This window comes from Cynara cardunculus (assembly GCF_001531365.2).
Source record: "Cynara cardunculus var. scolymus isolate 2C chromosome LG 13, CcrdV1, whole genome shotgun sequence".
NCBI classification, from domain to species: domain Eukaryota; kingdom Viridiplantae; phylum Streptophyta; class Magnoliopsida; order Asterales; family Asteraceae; genus Cynara; species Cynara cardunculus.
In genome coordinates this window covers 26,418,826-26,435,078 of record NC_037540.1, presented here as the reverse complement: position 1 = coordinate 26,435,078, position 16,253 = coordinate 26,418,826, and the positions used below count along the sequence as shown (strand labels likewise).

The 16,253-nt window shown below is 34.3% G+C and overlaps 1 protein-coding gene and 1 pseudogene across 2 annotated transcripts; one reads left to right on the top strand and one right to left on the bottom strand.

The window, feature by feature from the left end:
* Positions 1–1,617: 1,617 nt before the first annotated feature.
* LOC112524937 lies at positions 1,618–4,178 on the bottom strand (annotated as a pseudogene).
* A 6,224-nt stretch (positions 4,179–10,402) lies between these two features.
* On the top strand, positions 10,403–16,044 carry LOC112525923 (L-Ala-D/L-amino acid epimerase). Of its 2 annotated transcripts, XM_025136243.1 has the most exons (7): positions 10,403–10,965; positions 12,351–12,461; positions 12,582–12,798; positions 13,497–13,830; positions 14,392–14,453; positions 14,583–14,655; positions 15,831–16,044. In XM_025136243.1, coding segments are annotated over exons 1-7 (1,260 nt in total). In that variant the 5' UTR covers positions 10,403–10,503; the 3' UTR covers positions 15,832–16,044. The 2 variants fall into 2 exon arrangements, with proteins under 2 accessions (XP_024992011.1, XP_024992010.1); XM_025136242.1 differs by lacking the exon at positions 15,831–16,044 and having other exon boundaries at positions 14,583–14,659.
* The last annotated feature ends 209 nt before the right edge of the window (positions 16,045–16,253 follow it).

Below are 16,253 nucleotides of genomic sequence, written 5' to 3'. Positions count from 1 at the left end.
TTGTAGAAGCAAGGACGCTAAAAGCTAATAAAAGACTAGAGAGAAAATATTAAACATAGAGGTTAAGTTGTAAGTATTTTATGCTAAGGAACAACCCCTATTTATAAGGAGATTAAAGCTTAGAGTAGAAGATAGGTTAAAAGTACAAAAGAAGGCTTAAAAAATAAACTAGCCTAAAGCCCAAGCCTTAAATCTGCAGTAAATCTCGTCGGCCCATGGTTTCGGCCCAAAACAAAAGGTGCGGTCTATTAATTGCTTGCTTCTATAGGACTTCTGTAGTACCACCTCAGACAAATACTCTTGTACGACTGTTACAAAACTGACCAGAAACCTTAAAAATATGTATAATTGACAAAATAATATAAGATTATGACATAATACTATAAATTTATATAAAAATAAGAAATTACATAAAATGACTTAAAATGACTCAATTTAGACACTAATGAGCAAATAAAACAAGGGGAAATGATTAAGAAAATGATGTAATAGGGTTGATAAATTAACACCTATTAAAGCTCTAACATGTATCTTCAATAGCTCCGACTATGTAATGTATAGACCTTTTTCTATATCAAGACTAGAGTAACCATGATAAAGCTGTTGATGTTAGAAACAACAAGAGTAGGATGGCGAGGAGGAGAGGTGGTTTTTGGGTCAATTTTGCTGCCAGGCATTATAACACCAATAAATTTGGTTTTCTTTTTGAAATTTAAGTTGTAGCTTGATAGTTAGTTCCATAGGATGTTTTTTTTGGAGTCTTGGGTTAACTGGATCTTGTTCTTAACTTCACATTTTATGCTCTAAATGCTTTATGCAATAACATCATAACATATATAACTTATGTAATTTGATGATAATAAATCCAATATTTTAACGTGTAGGTTTGATATATGTTCCTATTTACTCAAACACCAAACTTCTGAACAGACTTGAATCTATCTCATCTTCTCCGGAATCCTTGGACAACTAAGGCCAAACTCCATGGGTGCGGAACTAATATTTGCTTCTTCCATCTTGAAATGCTTTAAAACATCTAAGGCATACTTTTTTGAGAGATTGCAATCCCTTTGCTGCTTTGTTTTACTTCAATACCGAGAAAGTAATAAAAATATCCCATGTTCGTCATTTCAAATTTTGACTTCATTTAAATAACTATTAAGAAATGCCGATTTCACATCCATTTGGTGATTCTCCAATTACTTTGGGCGGCTAAAGCTAGAACTAAACGTACAAAGACTTTGCTGTAATCAATACCAAGCCTTTATTTGTAACCCTTTACCACTAACCATGCCTTGTGTTTCTCGACTTCACCATTTTTTTTAATTTGGTCTTATAGACCCATTTCACACCTATGGGCTTGTGTCCCTGTGGTAGATCAACTAAATCCCATGTATCATTTTTTTATGATGGATTCGATTTCTAAATAGTGAATCCAGGGCTGTTCCTGAGGTTTTTGATGTCTTGTGCGAAGATGCTAAAATATGCCCTTATGCCTTTTTCTTAAGCAAATGAAACGACAAAACATACAATTTTACGACGAAAGATACGATTTCATTAAAATGAAAAATACAAAGGGGGACATAAAAACCAAAACCCCAAGTATAAGTATATCACCTAAATTGATGTCTTCGTGCATTTCTTGAAGCAAAAAATATCAATTATTTTGTCATATTCAACATTCGCTAAAAATTTACTTTCAATACTCAAAATTGCTAACCCGTTTAGCCTTTCTTGACTCATGGTAGACCGCAAATATGACTTCAGTAACTTTAGCTTTGAAAAACTTCTTTCKGCAGATGCTAYTGTGACGGGTACAGTCAGCAAAATCCTATATGCAAGCAACACATTTGGAAACATGTCCATCTTCTTTGCAAACTCCAAAATCTCAATTGATGTCCATGGMTTTTCTCCTTTATATGCTTYCGACGGTAACATTTCCTGTAAAATTTGCAATTCCATAAACAAATATTTCCCATCAATATCACAATCATCACCATTTGTTAATGCAACTTCAAGATTCATACAAGAGTTTTTCAATTCTTCATCATTTAAATGAACCAACCTTGACCCATCAAACAAGAAACCAAAAATCGATTAAAAAATTTTCATTTGCTCAAATCTAGTCTTCAATTGAGATAAAGCCATATCAACCAAAACAAAAAAATAATCGGTTCTAAATGTTTCTTGAGCAGATTGTTGTTCTCTTTCCGTATTTGGAATCTCATCAAACTGTTTTTTTTCTAAAATAAGAACGTTTTATCGGAAATTCAGGCTCAATTCCAATTTCATTTGCAATATGTTTAGCTTCAATAATGGCAGAAGTAAGTCCAGTCTYCCTATACTTCTCAAAATAACAAACCAATRCCTCTAAATTTTTTACCGCAACATCAAGTAGCATATCTTTAGATTGTAACTTTTTGCTAACTAAATTGATTCTATACAAAATTTCATGCCAAATAACCAAAYTGACAATAAATTCAAAACTTGAAAGTTCACCATTTACCAAAGATTCAACATCTCTACATAATTTTCCATCATTGCTAACTTGAGATAATTTCAACAAAGCTTCCTTTATTTGAGCAAATTGACTTTTTATAGCTTTAACACTTTCTATATGACTCTCCCAACGGGTAGTAGACAAAGATTTTAAAGTCAAATCATCAATAAACTCAAGTAAAACATTCCATCGTTTGGTAGAATTAGCAAACACATTGTATATTGTTTGACATGTTCCAAAAATAGTTTTTGCTTTATGACAAGAATTTGCCATATCACACAAAACTAAGTTAAGACTATGGCAACCACATGACATATAAAATGCTTTAGGATTTACACCAAGCAATCTTTTTTGAACACCTTGGTGTTTTCCTTTCATATTAGATCCATTATCATAACTTTGTCCTCGCACACAATTAATGTCTAAATCTAGAGATTTTAAAACATCTTGTAACACAGTGAAGAGACCTAAACCAGATGTGTCCTCTACAACCAAAAAATTCTAAGAAGAACTCTTCTACACTTATGGGAGCACAAGACATATCAACACATCTTATAATCAAAGTCATTTGTTCCTTGTGACTTGCATCAGGAGTGCAATCAAGAATTACGGATAAATACTTTGCCTCTTTGATTTTTTTAATAATCACACTCTTAACTTCAGATGCCAACAATTGAATCAGTTCTTGTTGAATTTTATGGCTAAGATAATGATAATGAGTTTCTTTGTCTTTAATTAGCCGAAAATGTTGTTTCATGACAGGATCAAACTCCGCAATCATTTGAAGTATACCCAAAAAATTCTCATTAGAATTTTGATAAATTTTTTCATTTGATCCACGAAAAGCCAAATTATATTGTGCTAGACACTTCACAACAGCAATTATTCTAATCAAAACTTCTTTCCAATGATCTGCATCTTTCTTAATCAATTCTTGTAATTCTTTATCAGTTGTTTGATTTTTATTCAATCTCACTTGCAACTGAGTCCAAGTTCTCAAGTTAATCATATGCTCAGAACTATTTTCATGCAAACTTAATGTTTCACCTAAATGCCTCCAATCATTTATCCCTTCGGTAGCTAATTGACTTCTAGACCAAGCAGTTTTGAATATCTTACAACAAAAACAAAAAACTTTATCCAACTCTTTTGAATAAACCAACCATTTTCTATCATAAGAATCACTATTTCGTAATTTACGGACATAATGTTCACAAGAAAAGTGTCTACCTACTTTATCATTTGGAAAGTTGATGTTGGTTTCCCTTATGGGCCCTTTTTCAGCAAGCAAATCTTTCATTTTTGAATCTAAATCATTCCAAACCCTTGGATCAAAAATATTTAAAGTAACTTCATCATTACATGGATTTTCATTGTCCCTAATTTCATTAGTACACGGATTTTCAATATTTTCAACAAAATCATTGGGATTTTCAGAAACATTTTCAGTGGGATTTTCAGAAACATTCTCAGTGGGATTTTCAAAAACATTCTCAGTGGGATTTTCAGAAACATTTCCAATGGGATTTTCAGGCACATTTTCAATGGGATTTTCAGACACATTTTCATTCATAGCAAAATATCGATTTAACGATCCCTGTAAAGCTTGGGCAATTTCTTGTTGTCTTTTCTTTCTTTTTCTATTTTGTGCACGGGATGGTTGTGATCTAGGAAACATGTCTAATATGATAATATCTTATGAAAATCAAGCAACAAATACCCAAGCATAGAATGATAGAACCTGGATTAAGCGCGTGCTTCACTCGTTCTTGAAGACTTGGCTCTGCTTCCAATCCAGACTCRGTTCCAACTTGGCAACTTCGGACTTCCAATTTCCAAAATCCAAGCCTCCAATTAACTATATGACTATAGCTACTATCTAGATTTCAAATTTGTAATATTTAATCACTAAATCATAAAATCAAACAATCTGCCAATCTGGTACATATGCTCATTGCTCAAACATCTAATGTGTTACAGTGTTAGAAACTTAGAAATAGAATCATAGAATGTGGCAGTGAGTGTGAGACTCGAGTATATTGTATATATAGTGGAGTATGGAGAATAGGAGACTTACCGAGTTAACGTTACCAATTATCACCTCTCAAGCAGATGGCAGTCGGCATTCGGTCATTCGGACCTGTCCTCGTCCTCGATTAGATAGGAATCGGCACTCGGAAGTAGCCAATCGGCTCCTCGGTTCCTTGATTAGATAGCAATCGACAGTAGCCAATCGACTCCTCGTCCTCGATTAGATAGCAATCGGCACTTGGCAGTAGCCAATCGTTGAATCCTCGTCCTCGATTCAAGGCCATGGACAGCGTCACAGCCGTTGCGTTGCCCTTGCCTTGCCTTGCCCGTTAGAGAAGTTACCGTTGCCCTAATGCCCTTGCCTTACCGTTACCCCTAATCCCCTGCGGCTATGCCTCTGGAATCGAAACATCGGCACTACTCACTCATTTTGCAAAGTCAAAGTAATCGAATAGCAAGCCGCAACCACAAGGGTGTGTACCGTGTACGACCGTCAAATGTCAATCTGTATTCTGTCGTGAAACGGTGAAAGGAGGAATAAGGGGATCCAATTCAATCTTGGGTTTGGGCTTGTTTTTAAAGCCCAAGTTTTTAATTTTTAAATCTAAAGGGTTAAAAGGCCCAAAAATAAAAACTAATACTATGGTCCATAAAAAAATTTGATGCCCCCTTGAGCTTTGATGTCCTGTGCGGCCGCACGGGCTGCACGTGCCCAGGGCTGGGCCTGAGTGTATCCATTGCCTTTCTCCACTTGTCACTCTTAAAAGCTTCTTCGAACTCTACTAGATTTGCATCAGCGAATAACACAAAATCTATCAACTCACTATTTTTGCATAGATATCACTTATGCTCCTCATCTTTCGTGGTGATGACCCAGGAGAGTCAAAAGAGGAAGACAAAGTTGATGATGAGGATGGAGTGGATGGTGGTGATGGGTTAGTACGTACCTGGTTCATGTTATCATTGGTGTTATCTTGGTGATCTTCCAAGCTTTCATCTACCAGAATAGTGGTTGGTACATCATCTGTTCTTTCATTCCATTCTCATGCTTTATCCTCCATAAATAACATGTCTCTACTTATAGTTACCTTGCTTTTGGAGGGGTTGCATAATTTGTAAGCTTTGGAACTTCACTATAATCAGAACATAAGAAAGTGATTTGGAGAAAAAAGTTACAACAATTAGAGGATATTTCTTGATCATATTTTTGCACCGAATTTTTTTTTGTCTTCTAGAAGCAACACACCGTTGTCAAGTACATTGTGTCTTTGCACCTTAGTAGTCCTAGACATAGCCGGTACATGGGCTTATTGATGGTTTCCATTTGTTTGCTTTTTTGGTTTCAGAATCTTGATTGTGTATGTATTGGTTTTCTTGACTGGTTGTTTTATAATGAAGTTCAGTGCAGCCTTTATCATTTTGTGGCATCTCAAATAGGCAACAAAGTTTAACTTCTACGTTATAACTTTGGATAATGTATTTTTGGTATTTTTGAAAATATATAATATTAGGTCCGACCCCTGTGCTTGGAATGTTTGTGTTCCTCCCCTGCATTGTTGCAAGAAAAATGAAAACTTTAAGACCTTCGATGTAGATAGTCTGTTCAAGTGAGCAAATCCAAATTTTAAGTATACCACAATAATCAATGGCATGATACACTCTATAACTAATGAATAGTGTTAAACACAATTTTAATATATTTTATGGGTTTAACTTATGTTAAGTTGTGTGTGCGATCCAGATCATCATCATCATCATCATCATCATCATCATCATCATCATCATCATCATCATCAAAGTTCAACTTAATTTATTAAGAAAATACCATCGTACCCATCCAAACCGTTGGATCCAGAGCAAGATCTCATCCAAAGGCCGAGTCCTACAATTCTTACGGAAAAAGTTCTCATCCGATCAATATAATATAATATAATATAATATAATATAATATAATATAATATAATATAATATAATATAATATAATATAATATAATATAATATAAAGAATAAACACATTTTAAATGAATGAAATGTCATTTAATTATGATCCATGGTGTTGGTTGGTCCGTTCAGAGCACGAGAAGCCACGATGGTTGAAATGCATCTACTCGGGGACGGCCCCATTGACCCCAAATCACCCACAAAGTCTCATATAAATTATTTTTTTATTAATTAAATTATATTTTGTTGTAGAAAAGCAGCTTTTAGAAACGACAACATAATCTTTTAATAGTTACTATTTTAATACGATTTGTTATATTATTCAAAAGTCCATCATTAAATTTATATAATAATATAGATTATGATAACATGTGTAATATGTTTATTTCTTATGATTTTTTTTCCCTATTTATGATTTGGATTTAATATATTGATTAACATATATTTATTTGATAATAATATTTGTTTTTATATATGTTGGTTTCACCGTGTGGACATTTTTATTTTGTTTGTAAAACAAAAAATACGATTAAAAAGTTTTACATTATGAACCGAATACATATGAAACAAACACATTGTGAAACAAATATATGCTAGTTAATATACTAAATTCTAGTCTTAGATGAAAAAATCATGTGAAATAATACTTTAAAATAATAGTGACACCATAAAATTGGAAAAGAGCGACTAATTAATTTTATGTTTGTAATACATCAATTGAAGGATAAATTCATTTCTAAAAGACAATGCTCGAATTACTTAAAATGGAAATTTAAGTTTAACAACGATGAATTACAAATTAAATACTATAAAAATGCAGAGTATCAGCGAAGGAAATTTCCCTCGCAAATCCGTCGCTAAAAGGGTCTTATGTCGCTAATCTGTCGTTGATATTATGTCGGCTCGTAGGTTAGGGATATGTACTGCTAAAACCCATTAACATATGTTATCTCCAAAACATAGAAGACGTCCCCAAATTGCTAAATCTTTCTCATGCCTCTAATTAACACTCAAAACTCATCAAAGTGTTGCTATTACCAAACCCCACAAGCACCTGATGCACATACCGACATGAAAAAATGTTAGGCTTAACGCCTAGTGAGTTTAAGCAGTTTATACTTTAGATGTAAAACAATAAAACTGAACGAACACTCTTTACATAACGATTTTCCCCAGGTAAAAATATGGATGCAAAATACACATAATCTTTTGAAAATCATTTTTACTCATATACTCCAAAAAGGAAAATACATATTTCGATGAGTAGAGAGACGCAATTCCATTGAATATGGCAGAATACAAAAGTAAGTCACGTATCAACATTTTCGAACTGCATATAAGATTTATTGACTTTAATGTCTACTATAACAAGTGTCACTTCAAGTCCTGATACCTTTAGTGTCTACTCTATCGAGTTTCTTTTTAAGACCACAAATATCTTTAGTGCATAGTTCTTCTAGTGTCACCTCAAGAATACCAAATCTTAGTGTCTATTTTCTCTAGTTGAGTTCCAATCTCAAGGTTCCCTACTCGACCTTTTTAGTGTCTGCTCATAAACATTCAAGATAGGGAACCTTAAACTTCTTACTTGATAACACAGGGCAGTTAACCCTCATATATAAGGGATAAAACATCAAAACCACAATATCCACAGTCCCGAAGTCTGACTCGTAGGAGTTCACATCCGCAATACCGGGACAACCACAATGTCTACTTGAGCATTGGCCATAAAAGTGAAAATATCAATACTCCTTGCTTACCGTCTCCAATGAAAACCAAACAATTTATACTTCCAAAATAAATCATAACCCAACTATATACGTTTTCCAAATGATTAATAAAGTCAATACACCATGAAGGTAACTACATCAAATAATTCTCAAAATCAAATAAATCATCAAAACAACACCCTTTATGATTTATTTATCAAAATGTCAAAAACCCAAATATAGACATTTACAAGATTTATGAAAATCAAATATACTAAGAATGCAAATCTCATCAAATAATCAACACATTTGTTAAATGAAGAAAACACCTTAAGATTCTGAAATGGACATTTTTGGTATGTACATAGATTTCATAAAATAACTTGAAACTCAACTTGCTAAGTTAGGTTAAACCTAGATTCCACACCCAAATATTTAACTTCCAAGAATAAAGATTTGAGTTCCACATGCTTTGCTCTTCAAGAACAACATTCAAACCAATAGACACTAAATATTTACACAAACTTCAAATTCACTAAAAATCTCAAACATTCAACTCAAAATACCCATAAGAAGCTTACGTCCTCAAAACTTGGAATCTCTTTCCATAGATCTTTAATCTTTAAGATCCATTCTCAATTTGCTCCCAAAACTTCCCAAAAATCGACCCCATGGACCAAAAACGCCACGGAAGAGAGGAAATGGAGTGGAGAGGAGAAAAATGGGAAGAAACCCTAGAAAAATCGAGTTTAAAACTGATTTGGGCATGAATTCGACTTTGGCCGCACCAAAAGTCCCCGTTTTCCCCCTTGGCCTACGCTGCATGCGGTGCCGTGCCCCAAAGTTCTCTGGCCATGCTCCAACCGTTCCCTGATCCAGTGCCTGGTGCGGCTTTGGTCGCACGATAAGTCGCCCAAACCACCAAAATGACCCGTATTCCTCCAAACTAACTCCCTTTTTGCTATCTAAACATATTAGGGTGAAACTCTCGACCAAAAAATGATTATTTCTCATTTGGCAACGGAATCAACTCGATAAATCCTATAACTTATATTTTAACAAATAGAAACAAAATTATAGGTGTTACAATAGTTCTCACAACTATCATAATATATGAAGTTCTCAAATAATTAAGTACTGTAATAATAAAATATCAATGTTTTAATGTGTTTGATGAAAATAAGTTAATTTATTTTATAAGTTTATTTTAAAAAATCTATTTATTAAATAATAAATTAGCATATAGTTTTTTCTTTCATAATCTACTAAAGATGGCCTATCGAAGTTTCCTTTTCTTTTTTACATTTTTTTTTATAATTATACATCTTATATTTTATACAAATCCTTTTTATATTCCTTCTATCTGATTATTTTAAGTTGATATTTTATTTAGTTTTTATTGAATATAGACTATTAAATCAACTAAAAATTAGCTTATTAATGAAATTTAACAATTAGTTTATTAATTAATTTATCAAACATAACATTATTTATAAAGTAATTATATTTTATATATAATTTAGTAAATTTTTTACGAGACATTTCCTCCATCTCAAAATAGAAAGCACACAAGATTTTATATATGAATAATTATTACAAATTTTAGTTAATTAAAAAACAATTTTATCTTTGATTAATATTTCTGAATTTAGGTTAATAAGAGAACAATAAGAAAAAAAAAACCAGTTGAACTACGCACAATTTTACATTAAAATTACATTTAAAATCACATGTGATTAGTGAGACTTTGGCCATGTCGATTGTCGCCTGCACACCTTTATGTTGACAGTTAGTGTAAAATCTCATATGATTTAATCATTTTATTTTCTTTTATTTAATTATAGTTTCTATTTGAATATCTCCCTGATATATATATCTATTATCTACCTTTAAATATTTATACACTACCTACTTAGATTTTAAAATTTAGTTATTTATTTTGAGAAAAATAAAAATATGGATTTTTTTAATTATATATTTGGAAAATGGAATCATAAAAGACAAAAGGAAATTCCAAATCTAGTCACCAAGAAACGAAACTGTTCATATATCTACAAGAATCCCACAATATACAAATCACACAAAGTGGTCCAAACCCCACGAATCCCTAAGAAATCCATTATCAAACAAGACCCAGCTGATAATTTAAGTAAAACTAAGTGCCGTTTATTAATTAAACAACACGAGTTAAGGTCTTTGAGAATAAACAATGGCAGAAGCAGCACCTTTCTCTTGGATATGCTCTAATTCTATTTCTCCCCTGAACCCAATCATATTTTCCCAAATCATACAGTCTTTGCCAAGTTTTGCTCTGATCATCTCATGGGTTCAATTGGGTTCTCACTGTTTTCCCCAAAACTTTACAAAACCCCCGGCTACGGCGGTGGTGCTACGGCGGTGGCAACGATGGCCTACCCCGCTGTCGGCGCCACCGGTTGTGCAACAAAATCCAATTTAGGTTTCAAAAGCTTGATGGAGAGTTTCACTGTGGACATTCATCGAGCAGATGGCAGGCAATTAAACGTCCCACTGATTGCACCTTTTACGATTGCGACATCGAGGCTTGAGGGAGTGGAGAATGTGGCGGTTCGGGTGGAGTTGAGTAATGGGTGTGTCGGGTGGGGCGAGGCTCCGATTCTACCATTTGTGACGGCGGAGGATCAGAACACGGCTTTGAAGAAGGCAGGGGAGGCTTGTGAGTTTTTGAAGAAGAGTGAAGCGATGAGTTTCGGTGATGTGTTAAGAGAAATTGGTCAACTTCTTCCTGGCCATGAGTTTGCTTCTGTAAGTTTTTCAATTTCATGTTTTGCTGGTTTTGATGAAATATTTAGATGTGAATCTTGATTCAAAATAGGCAGCTTTCTACAGTTCAGTGAAGACTTAAGTTTTGATCTCATTAAACCAAATAATGGAACTATTGAATCTTGTTTTGCTATATTTACCCACCAAATGTTGATGTACTATAAAAAAATGCTTAATTCACAAAGCTTTCTGATATTGATTATGAGCAAATACCAAAATTTGGTGTTAAATTTGTACCCAAAATCTTAACACCATTTTCTTCATCCAAGATTTTATTGGGAAATTATAGTTGAATGAAAAGGGAAGTGATAGCTGCCTGCCACCGTTGCCAGATAGGATGCTTTTTGAAAAGAATTTGCTTTATAGGACATAAAAGTCTCTGTCAGAATGGAGATACATGCTAAACTTATCCAATTCAACCATTTTTGATCGTTGACTAAAATTTAAGCCAAAAACAAATGTTAATGGCTGAGCAAATAAGCTATTAGTGTTGCTAAGCTGATTAAGCAAAAAAAAAAAAACAAACAAACCCTGAATAATTATAAGCTCTTGTTAGTCTGCTAGGTGATTTGTAGTGCCCTTACTAAAGAAGCTTGGCTTCACCAACTTATCAAAGACTATTTATTGGAGAGATTCCTCCAACTTTTTGGCATGTTATTTGCCCAATTTTTTCTGTCTTTTTTGTAAATCTGCAGTTAGGTATGAAATTGGTTTCGGCTTTGTCAAGTCTTGGCTATTTCGGAATGAGTTGTGATCAAAGGTTTAACCATGTGATTGCAGCTCTTTTTTGGGTATTTATTAGATGCATGGGGTTAAAAAAGTTCCGATCTTTGAGTACACAACAAATTTTAACCATTTAAACATGATTAGCTTCTCTGGTTGCAATCATCAAGAAATAAGAGTCCCCTCACCCTTTGCGCTTTCTTTTGATATTTTGGTTGTTCTCAGCGTGAATGAAAATTTCGTGTGTTTAACCTGAGATGGTCTCCTAATTCTTTCCTCTTTTCAAGTGTCTACAAAACACCCCACGATTCTAAACGTTCAAAAATGGATACATTTATCAGAACATAATTTCCTTTTCCAGATTGTCACATGATAGTAATCGAGAAACAATGAACTATCTGAGAACGTCATGTCATGTAATGCCATGTTATATAATCAGAAATATGATTCTGTTTTCTTTCTGTAATGAAGTAACATGCACTCCTCTTTCTTCTACATCATTTTTTACATGTGTGTTATGCATATGTGATTTTGACATTTTCTTTAAATGAAACATTATACATGGGCATGAAAGTCATTTACTGTCCTTTTTATTTTTAAAATTTATCAAGTTTGTTCTCATAATGTTGCTATACACCTCAAAGGTTAGAGCAGGGGTCGAGATGGCTGTGATTGATGCAGTTGCTACGAGCATTGGCACACCTTTATGGAGATTCTTTGGTGGGGTTTCGAATACAATAACCACAGATATTACAGTTCAGTTCCTATCCAAGTAATTTAAGTTACAAATTAAGTTTTTACGGAGATTCTTTTCGTAGAACTAAAATGACAAAGAAGAGGAAGATATTCTTAATCCAAATCTTGTTTTACTGTAGATTCCTATTGTTTCCCCAACTGAAGCTGGTCAGTTGGCTTCAAAGTATCATAAACAAGGGTTCAAGACTTTGAAGCTTAAGGTTGGCAAAGATCTGAATGCTGATATTGAAGTGCTTCAAGCTATACGCATGGCCCATCCTCATTGTCAATTTATCTTAGATGCCAATGAGGGCTACACCTCCTCGGAAGCTATTCAAGTTCTTGAAAAATTACATGGTAAAGTTATCTTTGGAAGATATTAAATCATCATGCATTTTATTTGGTAATTTGCAGATCATTTAGATATGTACGAGAATTAAAGCCATGAAAGTAAACTTGAAGGAGTTGGCGTAGTGGAAAAGATTTATGACTTGTCTATCACAAATCTCACGAATCCCACGTGTTATTTACCGGCAAAGTTTATAAACTAGCTGTTGGCTGAAAAGCTAGCTATTGGATGAAAACTAATTGAGATGCTAGATGACAATGTGAAATGATCTAAAAGAACATGTTGAAAAACTAATTAAAAAATATAAAGGGTATAATTGCAAAAAAGTGTTATATACTTTAAAAAAGAATAATGGTAATTGGAAAAAGGTGGGAAAAAGCCCATGAAGCTTGTTGAAACGTTACTTGAAGTAGTTTTCCAAAAATCTAGCTTATGGCTAACCAAAGGGAGCTTTTTCAACAAGCTCCAAAATAAGCTAGCTTAGTAGCCTATAGTCGCCAAACATGGTCTGAAAGTTTTCCCAGGCCATGGGGAGGGGGCGTTTGTACTAGTTGAGCAAAAAGAGACATACACTTTTCAGAAATAAAGGAATTCATGAATATAATGATAATTGGTGTTTGGCAATGGCTTTTACGAGCAATATTGGTCCTTAAGAATCCAAATTCTTGATACTAGTTGAAATATATCTCCTGTGATATGATTGCAGAAATGGAGGTGACTCCTATTCTTTTTGAGCAGCCAGTTCACAGAGACGATTGGGAAGGTTTAGGCCACGTCACCCGAGTTGCCAAAACTAAATATGGTGTTTCGGTTGCTGCTGATGAAAGTTGTAGGAGTTTAGCCGATGTTAAAGAAATAGTGAAACGACAACTTGCAGATGTCATTAATATTAAACTTGCCAAAGTAGGTGTCCTAGGGGCTCTTGAAATTATTGATCTGGCAAAAGATTCAGGACTCGATTTGATGATTGGCGGAATGGTTGAGACCAGACTTGCCATGGGCTTTGCCGGTCATCTTGCTGCTGGTCTAGGGGGTTTTAAGTAAGTGAGACTATTTTTATATGACCTTTTTAGCTTTTAACTTAGCGTTATTTGACTTGCTTTTATTTTTCAAGCGGGGGGGTCTTTACGGAAAGAACCTCTGTACTCTCTGGTCTAGAACCAAGGTCTGCATACATCCTAACCCAGCTGGGGCACAAAATAATTAGCATAATATAGTATAAAATAAATTTTAATTGTAAAAACTACAGTTTTATTAAAAAATAAGGGTTTTTTTGCAACATCCAAGTGGTTTTTATCTTCTTTTCTGCTGTTACCAAACAAATATCAAAAGATAGTACCACAAGCAATGATATTACCAGTAGGCTGCAGCCACTTTTTCTTAACTTAGAGGAGCACGCATCAATTCAAAGCGGATACACCTTTAAGAAGACCCCTAATTTTTTTCCGAGACGATAGAGAGGGGCATGTGCACCTGCTACCTCATCCCTAAATCCGCCCTTGATACTGGGTTCATTTGGTTTGGTTTAATTTATAAGATGCAAAACTCTGTTTAATTTAATTGCAAATTCTTGAACAAACTTGTTTTAATTTCATCAACAGATTTATCGATCTAGATACACCACTTCTGCTGTCTGAAGATCCGGTTTTTGAGGGTTATGAAGGTAATTTCAGCCTTTGGTTTCTTGAGCTTTCGACAAAAAGAAGATTCTTACCATCTTGAAGCAGTAGTAGGATTTGTATTGTAGATACTTTAGGTGAATCTTGAATTAACTTATTGTCTGTTTTCCTAGTTTCGGGTCCCACTTACAAGTTCACAAACGCTAGAGGCCATGGCGGTTTTCTTCACTGGGACAATATTGCTTGGTGAGTTCTAGATTTTCGTTCTTCATTGTAAATTGTATATTTACTCGACACCACCATGGCATGCATTCTTATACTGGGTTCATTTGGTTTTGTTTGGAAGTCAAACAAGGTCCGTCACTAGAATATGCTCCTCCGATTCCATAAAGTCTGATATACCCTTTCAGTGATTTTCCATGAAAATTTTGACATTCACTTTCTTGGAAAGATTTAAGCTCGCGTAATCATCGTTACAAATGAACTCCTGGCACTGTTTTGGTCTGCAAGAGTCCATTATTTGTCTTCAATTGAAGAACATTTTAGATATCTGACAAATACTCGAACATTTTAGATAAATCATGTCCAAGACGAACAATTTTTATGGATAACTGTGGTGCCTGGGCTAGCTTTCATGCACCTTGACTAATTCCATGGGGTCCTGAAGTTAACAGCTCTGAGGGACTCGAACTGGTGACCACTGGAGAGCAAACCTGAAGATTGTCTAAGTCAAGTTCTTAGGCATGTTGCATTATGTCTAGGAGAGAAACTACTCCCTCATCCCAAACTAATGATTTTCCATCTTAGATTTTCCGGTAAGAATGCAACATATTGTTTTCAGCGAGACCCCAAATCAAATTACCTATTTGCCCGTTAACAATCGCCACCATATATTAGTGACATTGATTTTGGTTCACAGGTTTTCATTATTTTGTCTTGTTAAGGGGCGATTTAGGCATTTGATTATCCAAAGACTCGTAAACTACATGTAAACTTCTACCTCAAGAAGTGGAGCATGTGTTTCCATAAAGACTCCTAGCTTATGAAAAGTTGTCCACCATTGACATCCGTGGTAATTCATTAAGCAGATGAAACTTCAGTTGTCCGCCATTGATGCATCCATGTTAATTCAACAAGCAATATATACTTGATAGAACCGTGCTAGTCTAGCAGATGTTACTCTGCACCCCGACCCTTTTTTTCGCCTGAAGTATTTGTGTTTGCTCGGCTAACTCTTTTTTTTTCCCCCGAAGTATTATAATATTTTATATACGACAAAACTCTTACACGCTCCTCACCTTTAGTGAGGTTGAGCTCTACTAGTAGCCCGGATACAATGACCTTTTTTGGTTTGGCTAATTCCGGCTGAACCAAACAAAAGAATGATGCAAATAATGTTGTTCAAAATTCTTGTGGAACAGATAAAACTAAAGAGGATGGATGAGTCGATCTTAGAGACCGAACTCACACTATGTATCAACTTTCGGTAAGTGTCCATGTTTATGTTCTACAACATCTATTTTTTGCTGCCAATGAAGTGGGCAGTTATTCGTACTTGTACTCTATGGACCATCTTATTTGTAATGGTTATGAGTCAGTTTCTGTCACATAATTTGAAACGTTTGCCAATGACTTTATAATCGGTTGTTTCATAGTTTAACAAAATGCCGTCACTAGAAAACAACAGTAAGTTTGGTGGTAACATGAGTAAGTATGTTAAGAAAAAGTAAAAAGAATGAACGACAACGCTTAATAAGAAAATTTATATATGCATCTTGTAACGTTCAAAACGGGACTGGTTAAGGAAACGATTACTAGGGATCGGTTTTGGTTTTTTCGAGAGG